The sequence below is a fragment of the Homarus americanus genome, unplaced genomic scaffold, assembly GCF_018991925.1.
Source record: "Homarus americanus isolate GMGI-L3 unplaced genomic scaffold, GMGI_Hamer_2.0 scaffold59578, whole genome shotgun sequence".
NCBI classification, from domain to species: domain Eukaryota; kingdom Metazoa; phylum Arthropoda; class Malacostraca; order Decapoda; family Nephropidae; genus Homarus; species Homarus americanus.
The window spans coordinates 4517082-4533618 of record NW_024712913.1 but is presented as its reverse complement, the minus strand read 5'-3'; the positions used below and the strand labels follow the sequence as shown (position 1 = coordinate 4533618).

The window sequence follows — 16537 nt, the reverse complement described above, 5'->3', positions numbered from 1 at the left end:
ATGGGAGAATGGGAGGGTAGTGAGGTGGAGGAGAGGGAAGGGAGTGACCGAGGAAGAAGAGTGAAAGAGGGAGGAGAGATATGATAGAAGCGAGGTGAAAGACGGGCCATATTAATATAAGCAAGGTGGCCGTGGATAGGTGTAGGTGGCTGGCCATGGGTAGGTGTCGGCGTTGTGCTGTCACATAGGTCGTGTTGAGGCCTCAGGTGACTATTGACAACATAGATGGTTAGGTTAGGTTAAGTTAGGTCACTGAATATATTACAGGTTTACATATATAGATGTGGCTCAAAGGTAAATACGGGGATACATTTGATAAGTTCGGTTAGGTGTGTAAATCAAAGTGTGTCTGGCCTGAGTGTGAGTGTCTGACATGAGTGTGAGTAACTGACATGAGTGTGGGTGACTGACATGAGTGTGAGTGTATGTGACCTGGGTGTGAGTGTATGTGGCCTGGGTGTGAGTGTATCTGGCCTGGGTGTGAGTGTATCTGGCCTGATTATGAGTGTGTCCGGCCTGAGTGTGACTTGGGGAAAGGGGGGGCAACAGGGAGGAAGGAAAGGAGGGGAGGCAGATGAGGGGGCGAGAGGGTAAGGTACTAGAGAAGAGGAGAGGCGGGACGACAGGGGTGGGGGGGGCAGCAGGAGGGGTGAGACAAGGAGGGTGAGGGAAAGGAGAGAAGACGAAAAGGGAGAGGAAGCGAGATAAGGAGAGAAGGCGCTGGAGGGAGAGGAGGCGATGAAGAGAGAGGAGGCGAGGAACGGGTATACCTGGTGAGGAAACAATTAATCACCGTGTCTACCTGGCCTGGCCCCTCACCTGTCCTCTACTCACACCAACACCCAGCATAAAAGCGCCGACTAAACACACACACACACACACGTGATTCCTACTCGACGACTTCTATTTATATAAAGTAGGAAGTTTGACTTTTAAATGAAAGTTCTGCAGACCCACTTCATGAATACTAAGTGTGTGTGTGTGTGTGTGTGTGTGTGTGTGTGTGTGTAAGGGTGTATGTGCGCGGTGGAGCATGTCAAGGAAAGGGGAGGAGAAGGCGGAGCTGGTGCGATGGTAACTGCATTTGCAATACTAAACTGTTGTACGCTATGAGAGAGAGAGAGAGAGAGAGAGAGAGAGAGAGAGAGAGAGAGAGAGAGAGAGGAGAGAGAGAGAGAGAGAGGACAACAACAAGAATTACGAAACGTAGAAACAGAAGTATTAAAAACATAAAATCATTCTTGTGTCTGTTTCACCATTTTCTACGTCCCATACTAATACTCTTCACATCTGAGGGAAACACTTTTTTGACTTTACTACTTGAGGACTTGGATTCAATCACGTAGACAAAGTATAATATAATAACTGTACAGATAAATGAGAAAAAAAAGATTAATATTGTATTCTTGTTTACATATTGATCAGTACTTTTAGTAACTGTGTTTAGGTGAAGAAAATATTATCGCAGGTGGGGAGTGGGCATTTTATGGTGTGGGCCGTGACGTGATACCACTGGGGGCCGTGACGTAACACCACTGGGGGCCGTGACGTAACACCACTGGGGGGGAGTAACGTAACACCACTGGGACGTGCTTCGACTCTCAATCACCGAACATAATCTGTGTGATTGATCCAGCGCCAGATGCCAAAATCCTCCAATCTACAGCCAGAGTCAAACATCATTATCAGATAGAATACATTACTCAACACTGACGTAAATAAGATTAACTATTGCCTGTGTCGGGTCAAGGTTGAGGATACGTGGAAAAGTCACTCAATCTGGTGGAACAAACTGAAAGAACCTGGTACTACTGAAAGAACTCGGTATTACTGAAAGAGCTCGGTAGTAGTGAAAGAACCTGGTACTACTGAAAGAACTCGGTATTACTGAAAGAGCTCGGTAGTAGTGAAAGAACCTGGTACTACTAAAGAACTCGGTATTACTGAAAGAACTCGGTAGTAGTGAAGGAATTTGACATTGAAATCGCACGATAACATAACCATCCTTTCAGTACACACACATACAAAGTCGTCGTGTGTACCAGCCAGTAAACTTGATCACTACGTATTATGGTTTGGACTCTTTAAATAACTTTTGTTTCACGTTTATTCCACAGTGGAAGTCGTAGGCCAAATTAACTACCTCTTTAAATCACTGTCCGTAACCCATATGGACGTATTTAGCCTCTGAATGTTTGACTGTCGGTGTCTGCAGGAGAACATTCATTCTAGACCGTATCCCGTGTATAGTGTAATCTGCTGCGATATGACTCAGGTATTCTGGTGATAAAAAGCAAAAATAAAAACGACGTCGAGGAATAGTGACCAAGAAATGCCTCGGTGACGTGGGTAGTCGGTCACCAGTTGGCACACACACACAGAGGAAGAGTCTTGGGGTCCTGGACGCTTGCCGGGTCCTCCTACCACCACACGCTGCCTCTCATATGTAGCTTTTATGAACGCTGTCCAGTCTTCCCGCCTATAAAAAACGTCTCCGTGGCCGTTGTGCCGTGAATTATTGCTTCTAACGAATAGCTTTACAACTACAGTAAAAAAAAAAATAAGGGGGAGGATACCTTTTACGATTGTCACTACTGCTTGAATAATGATGACATAGTGAAGTACTTATCCAGAGGCGATAATTGGGTACCATATAATGCGACAAATAGTTAGAACACACACACACACACACACACACACACACACACACACACACACACACACACACACACACACACACACACACACACACACACACACACACACACACACACACACACACACACACACACACACACACACACACACACACGTCTGTAGTCCCGTATGCCCTGGAAGCTCAGCAGGGTGAGTTATGTGACAACAGGACAGCCAGCTCCAGAGTGTGACTTTTATATCAGACCTTGCCCATGGGGCGTCCGTGTCTCACTCACACACGCCCTGACGACAACTGAGTGATATACCTCACCTCTCAGTCTCTCTCACCCTCACCCACCTCACACCACACCCCTCACACTCCCTCTCCCAACTCACCTTCCTTCTCCCACCACACCACCCTCACACCACACCACCCCTCACACGTACAGACTGATGATAATATCACACAGACCATCTACACTGATGGATCTCTAAACACCGCCTGTGGGAGGGCTGGAAGTGCTATTGTTGTGACTCAACCAGACGGTAATATAATTGAGAAAGGAGTTAGAATTAACAACTGGGCATCCACTCTACAAACTGAATTAGTTGCCATACTCACAGCTATTAAATTCATTGAAACCACTGTTACTGACAGTCTCATCATCACTGACTCTCATTCTCTGTTCTTGCCCTTGGCACCCTCGACTCAGGTTGTCACGCTCTTGTCTCTGAAGCCAGACACAAATATGCGTGTCTGTTGACCGGGGTGTCAAGGTCAAACTGTTGTGGATCCCTTCACATAGGCGTCATAAACATGACAAGTTGATGCCCTCGTCAAACTCGCGTCTAACAAAGACACCGTTGAATACAATTTGGGTCTGTCAAAGAACCCTTAAAACTGTAATTGGAAAGAACTTATTGATGAGTTTGACGCAAGTGGACAAGTGCAAACAGGCACTAGTCGATCCATAGGTTACCATGATGAGATGTATCAAGTGAAACATGTATATGGAGCAAGTAACAAGATCACTAGATTACAAGGTGTTGTAACCGCTAGATTGGTTAGGATATAAGTACCTTTGGCAGTATGTTCCTCAAGCAAATGTAAACAAACTAAATGTAAGAGGTGTGGCCACATATGGCCACACATAGCCTCGACTGTGTGAAGATAGAACCTTTAGGGACAGGTCCAAGCACACTGTGTGAAATGGCACAACACTTCATCTCTAATGGCAAGATAGCCGACATATTAAGATTGTATCCACTTTTGCACTTTGTAACTATATCAATTCTTATGTACAGAACCAAATACGCAATGTGCTTGATACCTCTCACGTAAATGTGAATAACAAAGTGTGAGGCCAGACATACTGCCTCACACGCCTGCACCACATTTGTGAATAAGATTTTATGTATAGAACTAAACAAATAATGTAAATGAAATACTGTGTAACATTCGGTGCCATAATATCCTGACAACGGGGGTAATTATTATGACCCTTTGTAAACCCTACTCTGTAATCCTTTCGCGCTACCGCTCACAGGATGAGTGTGGGGTGCACAATAAAGTAGCCGCTGCAAGCGGCAAAATAAAAAATCAATCAATAAATCAACAGCCACCAGCTCACATATTATTAATGTGAAGGTCATCTAACTGTGCTCGGGTCCTCAGTCCACACTCATGATATATTGCATTTATAAGTATTTGTTTTGGTAGAGATTTAATTACATAATCACCCCAGAAAATTGACCTGACATATGTTAGTAAGTCTTAAGCCAGCCTCATGAGCCAGCCACATGAGCCAGCCACATGAGCCAGCCACATGAGCTATAATTTTTGGGGATCAGTTGAAGGTTACACACCAGTTTATTTTCACCTATGATTAAACACCCTGATGTTCTTATCTGATATCAAGAGTCCTGAACTTCTGATTAATTTCCTAAGGTTCTGTACCCATTAATATCTCCTCCTATAAACTGAGGACTAAAAATGGTGGATTGTTTCTAAGTCCCAGTTATATTTACCTACAGGTATATACACAGTAAGCGGATTAGTCTCTTAGTGTGTGTGTGTGTGTGTGTGTGTGTGTGTGTGTGTGTGTGTGATCCTGCCTCCTGTAGCTGGGATTCTTGCACAGCGTCTCTTTATGTGTTGCTGTGAATTCCAACTGAATAATCCTAACCAAAACCTGATTAGAGTACAGTTATTGCTGGATTAAACTTGAAGCGCGCGCGAACACACACACACACACACACACCAATAACTCCTGAAAAGTTCAAATCTAATCCTCGACTTATCAATACAACATTTGGGCCATAACACACACAGACAGAGCCGAGCGGCACACATGCAAGAACGGGCCAAACATGGACCATCCCAGTAGGAAGGCGGCGTGAGGGCTTGACTTACCTTAAACTAGGTGTGTTAGGATCACAGACGTTCGTGGTAAACACCCTGTGGCTATTTACACGGTGCTCATGGCTCTCCAAAGTCTTTAGATGCGTGGCCAAGTCTCTTAGCCAGTTCGTGCATCACTTCTTTGAATATAAGCGTGTCGACGTTCTGTCCCAACATATAGAAGAGGAACCAGTCGCCCATCTTGCTCTTCCTGACTATGGTGTTTATGACTTCCTTGTTGATAAGGCGAAGCGTAGACACAAGAGGTAGGCCCTCATCCGCGGACTGAGGATGATCATGAGGCGGTAGAGCAACACGAAGAACGTCAGGAACACCAACAAAACAAAACCAGAGAAAGATGTAGATTTTCTCGTTGACGATGTTGATGGGGAGGATACAGAGGGAGTCGTATTTCTCGAGCTCCCCAGTACCGAACTTACTGAAGGAGCACTTGGTCATGCGCGGGAACACGAAGATCATGGGATCAATCCTCACTTCCTGGTCGTCCTCCATGAACTTGATCACGTCCAGACCGAAGGTGAGGAAGGTGTTGCCTAGGAAGCGGTCGATAGAGACATCTGACCTGTAACACATGAAACACAAAGTATCAGTAACACGAAGAAAACAAAAAGTATCACAAGCGAGTAATTTACATCATTTACATTCTATCTATACAGTGAACCTATTTAACGGACTATGTGGAGATGAAAGTCCGTTATATCGAGGGTCAGTTAGATATGAAACCTCCATCTAACGGATTATACGGAGAGAGAAGTCCGTTATAAAGAATGACATATACCACTACAAGCGTTACTTTATTCATCATGTTAATCCAACCCAACCCAACCTAACCCAACCCAACAGCAACCCAACCCAACCCAACCCAACCCAACCTAACCTAAATCACTTAGTCTACATTTCTGATAATAATGTGTAAGCGACAATCATTTATTTTTCTCAACATTTTATTATTTCAACCCAACAGTTAAAACAGAATTCATTAAGCGAACTTAAACTTACGATAAAATGAAACTTGGATCTGAAAATACTGAGACGCGTTAAGTTTGACTATTAAAATTTTGAGCTAAAAAAGTGTGGCTCTTCTTTCTGAGTGAGGAGAGTGAGGAGAGTAGTCTAGGTGAGGTGGTGAGGGGGTGAGGAGGAAGAGGTGATGGGGAGGGAGTGGGAAGAGGTGGGTGGTGAGGGAGAGATGGGGTGTTGGGGTAAAGGAGTAGGAAAGTGAGGAGGTGGAGAGATTGGGAGGAAGAGGTGGGGAGGAGAAATGGGGATGGGGAGGAAGAGTTTGGATTGAATTAGACAGGAGGAGGTAGGAGGGAGGGAGGAGGAGGGAGGGAGAGGTAGAGTGGGGGAGAGATAAGGTGGAGTGGGGAAGGAGACGGAAAGAGCCCAAAAAGGACTATTCGGGAGACACAGGTGACGTCAGAGCCTCTCCTGACGTCAGAGCCTCGTGACGTTAGCGCTTCATGACGTCAGAACTTCTCGTGACGTCAGCGCCTCTCATGAACAGGTATACGTTCTTCTCATAACACTTCTGACGTCACCAATACAGTCAGCCAATGAGGTAAAGTAACGTAACTCAAAACAAAACACATCATCGTATTTAACTCGTCTTTTGTTTTTATTTTGCTTATAATTTAGTCTATCATTACAGGAGGAATTTATGACGGTTTCATTATTAATTTAGCAGAGATTAACCCGAGGTAATGAAGTGTTTGAGTAGCAATTATTGTGGAAGAAGATTAACTCCCATTTCATTGTGGGTAATTGCGGGCGACATGAGATTCAAGTGTTTCCCATTATACCAAGACCCCCGTGTGCCGCCATGCCTACCACCCGCTGCTAGCACCCACCATGTTCCTCCCAGCATTACCCCCGGCCATGCTCCTCCCAGCACCACACACCCGCCATGTTCCTCACACCACTACTACCCCCGCCATGTTCCTCCCCAGCACTACTACCACCCGCCATGATCCTCCCACCACTACTACCCCCCGCCATGCTCCTCCCAGCACTACTACCAATCTGGCTATGTTCCTCCCACCACTACTAACCCCGCCATGCCCTCCCAGCACTACTACCACCCGCCATGTTCCTCCCAGCACCACCACCACCCGCCATGTTCCTCACACCACTACCACCAACCCGCCATGCCCCTCCCAGCACTACCACCACCTCGGCCATGTTCCTCCCAGCACTACTACTCACCCGCCTGTTCCTCCTCCCAGCACTACTTTCCACCACCCGCCATGTTCCTCCCAGCACTACCTACCACCCGCCATGTTCCTCACACCACTACTACCACCCGCCATGTTCCTCCCAGCACTACTACCACCCGCCATGTTCCTCACACCACTACTACCACCCGCCATGCTCCTCCCAGCACTACTACTACCACCCGTCATGTTCCCTCCCAGCACTACTACCACCCGCCATGTTCCTCCCACCACTACTACCACCCGCCATGTTCCTCACCACTACTACTCACCCGCCATGTTCCTCCTTAAAGCACTACTACTACCACCCGTCATGTTCCTCCCAGCACTACTACTACCACCTGGTCATGTTCCTCCCAGCACTACTACCAATTGTTCCTCACACCACTACTACTTAATCTGCCATGTTCCTCCAGCACTACTACTACCACCCGTCATGTTCCTCCCAGCACTACTACTACCACCCGTCATGTTCCTCCCACCACTACTACCACCCGCCATGTTCCTCACACCACTACTACTAATCTGCCATGTTCCTCCCAGCACTACTACTACCACCTGTCATGTTCCTCCCCAGCACTACTACTTACCACCCGTCATGCTCCTCCCAGCACTACTACCACCCGCCATGCTCCTCCTCCCAGCACTACTACCACCCACCATGTTCCTCACACCACTACTACCACCCTCCATGTTCCTCCCAACACTACTACCACGCGCCATGTTCCTCCCACCACTACTACTAATCTGGCCATGCTCCTCCCAGCACTACTACCATCTCGCCATGTTCGTCCCAGCACTACTACCACCCGCCATGTTCCTCCCACCACTACTACCACCCGCCATGCTCCCAGCACTACCACCCGCCATGTCTGTCCCACCACTACTACCACCCGCCATGCTCCTCCTGCACTACCACCACCCGCCATGTTCCTCCCACCACTACTACCACCCACCATGTTCCTCCCACCACTACTACTACCACCCACCATGTTCCTCCCACCACTACTACCACCCGCCATGTTCCTCCCACCACTACTACCACCCGCCATGTTCCTCCCACCACTACTACCACCCACCATGTTCCTCCCACCACTACTACCACCCACCATGTTCCTCCCCAGCACTACTTTACCACCCACCATGTCCCTCCCAGCACTACTACCACCCGCCATGTTCCTCCCACCACTACTACCACCCGCCATGCTCCCTCCCAGCACTACTACCACCCGCCATGTTCCTCCCACCACTACTACCACCATGCTCCTCCCAGCACTACTACCACCCGCCATGCTCCCTCCCAGCACTACTACCACCCACCATGTTCCCACACCACTACTTCAATACTAATCTCCATGTTCCTCACAACACTACTACCACGCGCCATGTTCCTCCCACCACTACTACCACCCGCCATGCTCCTCCCAACACTACTACCACCCACCATGTTCCTCCCACCACTACTACCACCCGCCATGCTCCTCCCACTACTACCACCCGCCATGTTCCTCCCAGCACTACTACCTCTCACCCTCCATGTTCCTCCCACCACTACTACCACCCGCCATGTTCCTCCCAGCACTACTAACACCCGCCATGCCCCTCCCAGCACTACTACCACCCTCCATGTTCCTCCCAGCACTCACACCACCGCCATGTTCCTCCCAGCACTACTACCACCCGCCATGTTCCTCCCACCACTACTACCACCCGCCATATTCCTCCCAAATACTACCACCCACCATGTTCCTCCGACCACTAGTACCACCCGCCATGTTCCTCCCAACACTACTACCACCCACCATGTTCCTCCCACCACTACTACCACCCGCCATGTTCCTCCCAGCACTACTTACCACCCTCCATGTTCCTCCCAGCACTACTACCACCCGCCATGTTCCTCCCACCACCACTACCACCCACCATGTTCCTCCCACCACTACCACACCCGCCATGTTCCTCCCAGCACTACTTACCACCCGCCATGTCTGTCCCAGCACTACTACCACCCACCATGTTCCACCACTACTACCACCCACCATGTTCCTCCCACCACTACTTCTCACCACCCGCCATGTTCCTCCCAGCACTACTACCACCCGCCATGTTCCTCCCACCACTACTACCACCCACCATGTTCCTCCCACCACTACTACCACCCGCCATAGTTCCTCTCCCCAGCACTACTACCAATCTGGCCATGTTCCTCCCACCACTACTACCAATTCGCCATGTTCCTCCCAGCACTACTACCACCCGCCATGTTCGTCCCAGCACTACTACCACTCCGCCATGTTCCTCCCTGCACCACTACTACCACCAGCCATGTTCCTCCAGCACTACTACCACCCGCCATGTTCCTCCCAGCACTACTACCACCCACCATGTTCCTCCCACCTCACTACTACCACCCGCCATGTTCCTCCCAGCACTACTACCACCCACCATGTTCCTCCCACCACTACCACACCCACCATGTTCCTCCCACCACTACTACCACCCGCCATGTTCCTCCCAGCACTACTACCACCCACCATGTTCCTCCCAGCACTACTTACCACTCCACCATGTTCCTCCCAGCACTACTACCACCCGCCACACTCCTCCCACCACTACTACCACCCTCCTCCATGTTCGTCCCAGCACTACTACCACCCACCATGTTCCCAATTCACTACTACCACCCACCATGTTCCTCCCACCACTACCACCACCCGGCCATGTTCCTCCCAGCACCACTACCACCCGCCATGTTCCTCCCAGCACTACTACCACCCGCTGTTCCTCCCAGCACTACTACCAATCTAATCTTGTCCCTCCCACCACTACTACCACCCTCCATGTTCGTCCCAGCACTACTACCACCCACCATGTTCCTCCCACCACTACTACCACCCGCCATGTTCCTCCCACCACTACTACTCACCCCGCCATGTTCCCACCACTACTACCACCCGCCATGTTCCTCCCACCACTACTACCACCCGCCATACCTCACAGCACTATTACCACTCCACCATGTTCCTCCCACCACTACTACCAACTGGCCATGTTCCTCCAGCACTACTACCAATCTGCCATGTTCCACCATTACTACCACCCGCCATGTTCCTCCCAGCACTACTATTTCACACCAGCTATGTTCGTCCCAGCACTACTACCACCCACCATGTTCCTCCCACCACTACTACCACCCACCATGTTCCTCCCACCACTACTACCACCCGCCATGTTCCTCCCAGCACTACTACCACCCACCATGTTCCTCCCACCACTACTACCACCCTCCATGTTCCTCCCACTACTACTACCACCCATGTTCATCCCAGCATTACTACCACCCACCTCATGTCTTCCCACCACTACTACCACCTCGCCATGTTCCTCCTCCCACCACTACTACCACCCGGCCATGTTCCTCACACCACTACTACCACTCGTCATGCCCTCCCAGCACTACTTCACCACCAGCCATGTTCTCACACCACTACTAGCACCCACCATGTTCCTCCCAGCACTACTACCACCCGCCATGTTCCTCCCAGCACTACTACCACCCTCCATGTTCCTCACACCACTACTACCACCCTCCATGTTCCTCACACCACTACTACCACCCGCCATGTTCCTCCCAGCACTACTACCACCCTCCATGTTCCTCCCAGCACTACTTCACCACCCAGCCATGTTCCTCCCAGCACTACTTCACCCGCCATGTTCGTCCCAGCACTACTACCACCCTCCATGTTCCTCCCAACACCATTACCACCCACCATGTTCCTTTCACACCACTACTACCACCCACCATGTTCCTCCCACCACTACTACCACCCGCCATGTTCCTCCCACCACCATTACCACCCTCCATGTTCCTCCCAGCACTACTACCACCCTCCATGTTCCTCACACCACTACTACCACCCACCATGTTCCTCCCACTACTACCACCCGCCATACCCTCCCCACCACTACCCTCTCCATGTTCCTCCTAGCACTACTACCACCCTCCATGTTCCTCCCAGTACTACTACCACCCTCCTCCATGTTCCTCCCAGCACTACTACACACCCTCCATGTTCCTCACACCACTACCACCACCCACCATGTTCCTCCCCCACCACTACTACCACCCGCCATGTTCCTCCCACCACTACTACCACCTCCATGTTCCTCCCAGCACTACTACCTCACCTCACTGTTCCCTACACCACTACTACCACCCACCATGTTCCTCCCACCACTACTACCACCCGCCATGTTCCTCCCACCACTACTACCACCCTCCATCTCCCAGCACTACTACCACCCTCCATGTTCCTCCCAGCACTACTACCACCCGCCATGTTCCCTCCTCCCAGCACTTTCACCACCCACCATGTTCCTCCCAGCACTACTACCACCCGCCATGTTCCTCCCAGCACTACTTAGCACCCACCATGTTCCTCCCACCACTCACACCACCCGCCATGTCTGTCCCAGCACTACTACTCACCCACCTCATGTTCCTCACACCACTACTACCACCCACCATGTTCTCCCACCACTACTGCCTTCAATCTCGCCATGTTCCTCCCACCACTACTACCACCCTCCATGTCTGTCCCAGCACTACTACCACCCTCCATGTTCCTCCCAGCACTACTACCACCCACCATGTTCCTCCCACCACTACTTTCACACCCACCATGTTCCTCCCACCACTACTACTCACCTGCCATGTTCTCCCAGCACTACTACCACCCACCATGTTCCTCCCACCACTACTTTCAGCACCCGCCATGTTCCTCCTCCCAGCACTACTACCACCCACCATGTTCCTCCCAGCACTACTTCACCACCCGGCCATGTTCCTCCCAGCACTACTACCACCCACCATGTTCCTCCCACCACTACTACCACCCGCCATGTCTGTCCCAGCACTACTACTCACCCCACCATGTTCCTCCCAGCACTACTACCACCCGCCATGTTCGTCCCAGCACTACTACCACTCCACCATGTTCCTCCCACCACTACTACTGCCCGCCATGTTCGTCCCAGCACTACTACCACCACCATGTTCCTCCCACCACTACTACCACCCGCCATGTTCCTCCCAGCACTACTACCACCCACCATGTTCCTCACACCACTACTACCACCCACCATGTTCCCTCCCACCACTACTACCACCCGCCATGTTCCTCCCACCACTATCACCACCCTCCATGTTCGTCCCAGCACTACTACCACCCACCATGTTCCTCACACCACTACTACTCAATCTCACCATGTTCCCTCCCACCACTACTACCAATCTCGCCATGTTCCTCACACCACTACTTCAGCACCCGCCATGTTCCTCCCAGCACTACTACTCACCCGCCATGTTCCTCCCAGCACTACTACCACCCTCCATGTACCTCTACACCACTACCACCCTCCATGTCTCACACCACTACTACCACCCGCCATGTTCCTCCCAGTTACTACCACCCTCCCATGTTCTTCCTGTGCAGCACTACTACTCACCCGCCATGTTCCTCCCAGCACCACTTCACACTCCGCTATGTTCGTCCCAGCACTACTACCACCCACCATGTCTCACACCACTACTACCACCCACCATGTTCTCCCACCACTACAACCACCCGCCATGTTCCTCCCACCACTACTACCACCCGCCATGTTCCTCCCAGCACTACTTCACCACCCACCATGTTCCTCCCAACACTACTACCACCCACCATGTTCCTCCCAGACCACTACCACCACCCGGCATGTTCCTCCCAGCACTACTACCACCCGCCATGTCTCTCCCAGCACTACTACCACCCACCTTGTCCCTCCCACCACTACTACCACCCTCCATGTTCGTCCCAGCACTACTACCACCCAGTTCATGTTCCTCCCACCACTACTACCACCCGCCATGTTCCTCCCACCACTACTACCACCCGCCATGTTCCTCCCACCACTACTACCACCCGCCATGTTCCTCCCACCACTACTACCACCTCGGCCATGTTCCTCACAGCACTATTACCACCCACCATGTTCCTCCCACCACTACTACCACCCGCCATGTTCCTCCCAGCACTACTCTACCACCCGCCATGTTCCTCCCACCACTACTACCACCCGCCATGTTCCTCCCAGCACTACTACCACCCGCCATGTCTGTCCCAGTGACTACTACCACCCACCATGTTCCTCCCACCACTACTACCACCCACCATGTTCCTCCCACCACTACTACCACCCGCCATGTTCCTCCCAGCACTACTACCACCCACCATGTTCCTCCCCACCACTACCACCAATCTCCATGTTCCTCCCACTACTACTACCACCCATGTTCATCCCAGCATTACTACCACCCACCATGTTCCTCCCACCCCACTACTACCACCCGCCATGTTCCTCCCACTTCACTACTACCAATTCGCTATGTTCCTCACACCACTACTACCACTCGTCATGTTCCTCCCAGCACTACTACCACCCGCCATGTTCCTCACACCACTACTTCAGCACCCACCATGTTCCTCCCAGCACTACTACCACCCGCCATGTTCCTCCCAGCACTACTGCCACCACCCTCCATGTTCCTCACACCACTACTACCACCCCTCCATGTTCCTCACACCACTACTACCACCCGCCATGTTCCTCCCAGCACTACTCACCACCCTCCATGTTCCTCCCAGCACTACTACCACCCGCCATGTTCCTCCCAGCACTACTACCACCCGGCCATGTTCGTCCCAGCACTACTACCACCCTCCATGTTCCTCCTAACACTACTACCACCCACCATGTTCCTCACACCACTACTACCACCCACCATGTTCCTCCCACCACTACTACCAATTCGCCATGTTCCTCCCACCACTACTACCAATCTCCATGTTCCTCCCAGCACTACTACCACCCTCCATGTTCCTCACACCACTACTACCACCCACCATGTTCCTCCCACCACTACTACTCACCCGCCATGTTCCTCCCACCACTACTACCACCCTCCATGTTCCTCCCAGCATCTACTACTCACCCTCCATGTTCCTCCCAGCACTACTACCACCCTCCATGTTCCTCCTTAGCACTACTACTAATCTCCATGTCTCACACCACTACTACCACCCACCATGTTCCTCCCACCACTACTACCACCCGCCATGTTCCTCCTCCCACCACTACTACCACCCTCCATGTTCCTCCCAGCACTACTACCACCCCTCAATGTTCCTCACACCACTACTACCACCCACCATGTTCCTCCCACCACTACTACCACACCCGCCATGTTCCCTCCCACCACTACTACCACCCTCCATGTTCCTCCTCCTCCCAGCACTACTACTCACCCTCCATGTTCCTCCCAGCACTACTACCACCCGCCATGTTCCTCCCAGCACTACTACTCACCCACCATGTTCCTCCCAGCACTACTACCACCCGCCATGCAATTCCTCCCAGCACTTTCAGCACTCCACCATGTTCCTCCCACCACTTCTACCACCTGCCATGTCTGTCCCAGCACTACTACCACTCCACCATGTTCCTCACACCACTACTACCACCCACCATGTTCCTCCCACCCACTACCTTCACCCGCCATGTTCCTCCCACCACTACTTCACTTCACCCTCCATGTCTGTCCCAGCACTACTACCACCCTCCATGTTCCTCCCAGCACTACTACCACCCACCATGTTCCTCCACCACTACTACCACCCACCATGTTCCTCCCACCACTACTACCACCCGCCATGTTCCTCCCAGCACTACTACCACCCACCATGTTCCTCCTCCCACCACTACTAGCACTCCGCCATGTCTCCCAGCACTACTACCACCCACCATGTTCCTCCCAGCACTACTACCACCCGCCATGTTCCTCCCAGCACTACTACCTCACCCACCATGTTCCTCCCACCACTACTACTTCACCCGCCATGTTCGTCCCAGCACCACTACCACCCACCATGTTCCTCCCAGCACTACTACTAATCTGCCATGTTCGTCCCAGCACTACTACCACCCACCATGTTCCTCCCACCACTACTACCACCCGCCATGTTCGTCCCAGCACTCCACTACCACCTCACCCACCATGTTCCTCCCACCACCACTACCAATCTCAGCCATGTTCCTCCCAGCACTACTTCCACACCCACCATGTTCCTCACACCACTACTACTAATTCACTCATGTTCCTCCCACCACTACTACCACTCCATGTTCCTCCACCACTACTACCACCCTCCATGTTCGTCCCAGCACTACTTCACCACCCACCATGTTCCTCACACCACCATTTCACCACTCCACCATGTTCCTCCCACCACTACTACCACCCGCCATGTTCCTCACACCACTACTAGCACCCGCCATGTTCCTCCCAGCACTACTACCACCCGCCATGTTCCTCCCAGCACTACTACCACCTCCATGTACCTCACACCACTCACTACCACCCTCCATGTTCCCTTCACACCACTACTACCACCTGGGGCCATGTTCCTCCCAGCACTACTACCACCTCCATGTTCCTCCCAGCACTACTACCACCCGCCATACCCTCCCAGCACTACTAATAATCTCAGCCATGTTCGTCCCAGCACTACTACTCTCACCCACCATGTTCCTCACACCACTACTACCACCCACCAAGTTCCTCCCACCTCACTCACAACCACCCGCCATGTTCCCTCCCACCCACTACTTCACCACCCGCCATGTTCCTCCCAGCACTACTACCACCCACCATGTTCCTCCCTTAACACTACTACCACCCACCATGTTCCTCCCACCACTACTACCACCCGGCATGTTCCTCCCACCACTACTACCACCCTCCATGTTCCTCCCAGCACTACTACCACCCTCCATGTTCCCTCCTCCCAGCACTACTACTCACCCACCCATGTTCCTCCCAGCACTACTACCTCACCCTCCATGTTCCTCCCACCACTACTACCACCCGCCATGTTCCTCCCACCACTACTACCACCCTCCATGTTCTCCCAGCACTACTACCACCCGCCATGTTCCTCCCAGCACTACTTCACTCACCCACCATGTTCCTCCCACCACTACTACCTCACCTTCCATGTTCTTCCCACCACTACTACCACCCGCCATGTTCCTCCCAGCACTACTACCACGCGCCATGTTCCCTCCCAGCACTACTACCACCTCGTTCCTCCCACCACTACTACCACCCACCATGTTCCTCCCACCACTACTACCACCCGGCCATGTTCCTCCCAGCACTACT

At 51.8% G+C, this 16537-nt stretch overlaps 1 protein-coding gene across 1 annotated transcript in view; it reads right to left on the bottom strand.

Moving 5' to 3' along the window:
• LOC121864601 (innexin shaking-B-like) overlaps positions 1-16537 on the bottom strand; it is a gene marked incomplete in the record, with an annotated part of 93315 nt that overhangs the window by 42750 nt on the left and 34028 nt on the right. Inside the window, 1 exon segment of the mRNA XM_042363679.1 lies at positions 5051-5608. Coding sequence (XP_042219613.1) covers positions 5117-5608 — 492 coding nt within the window.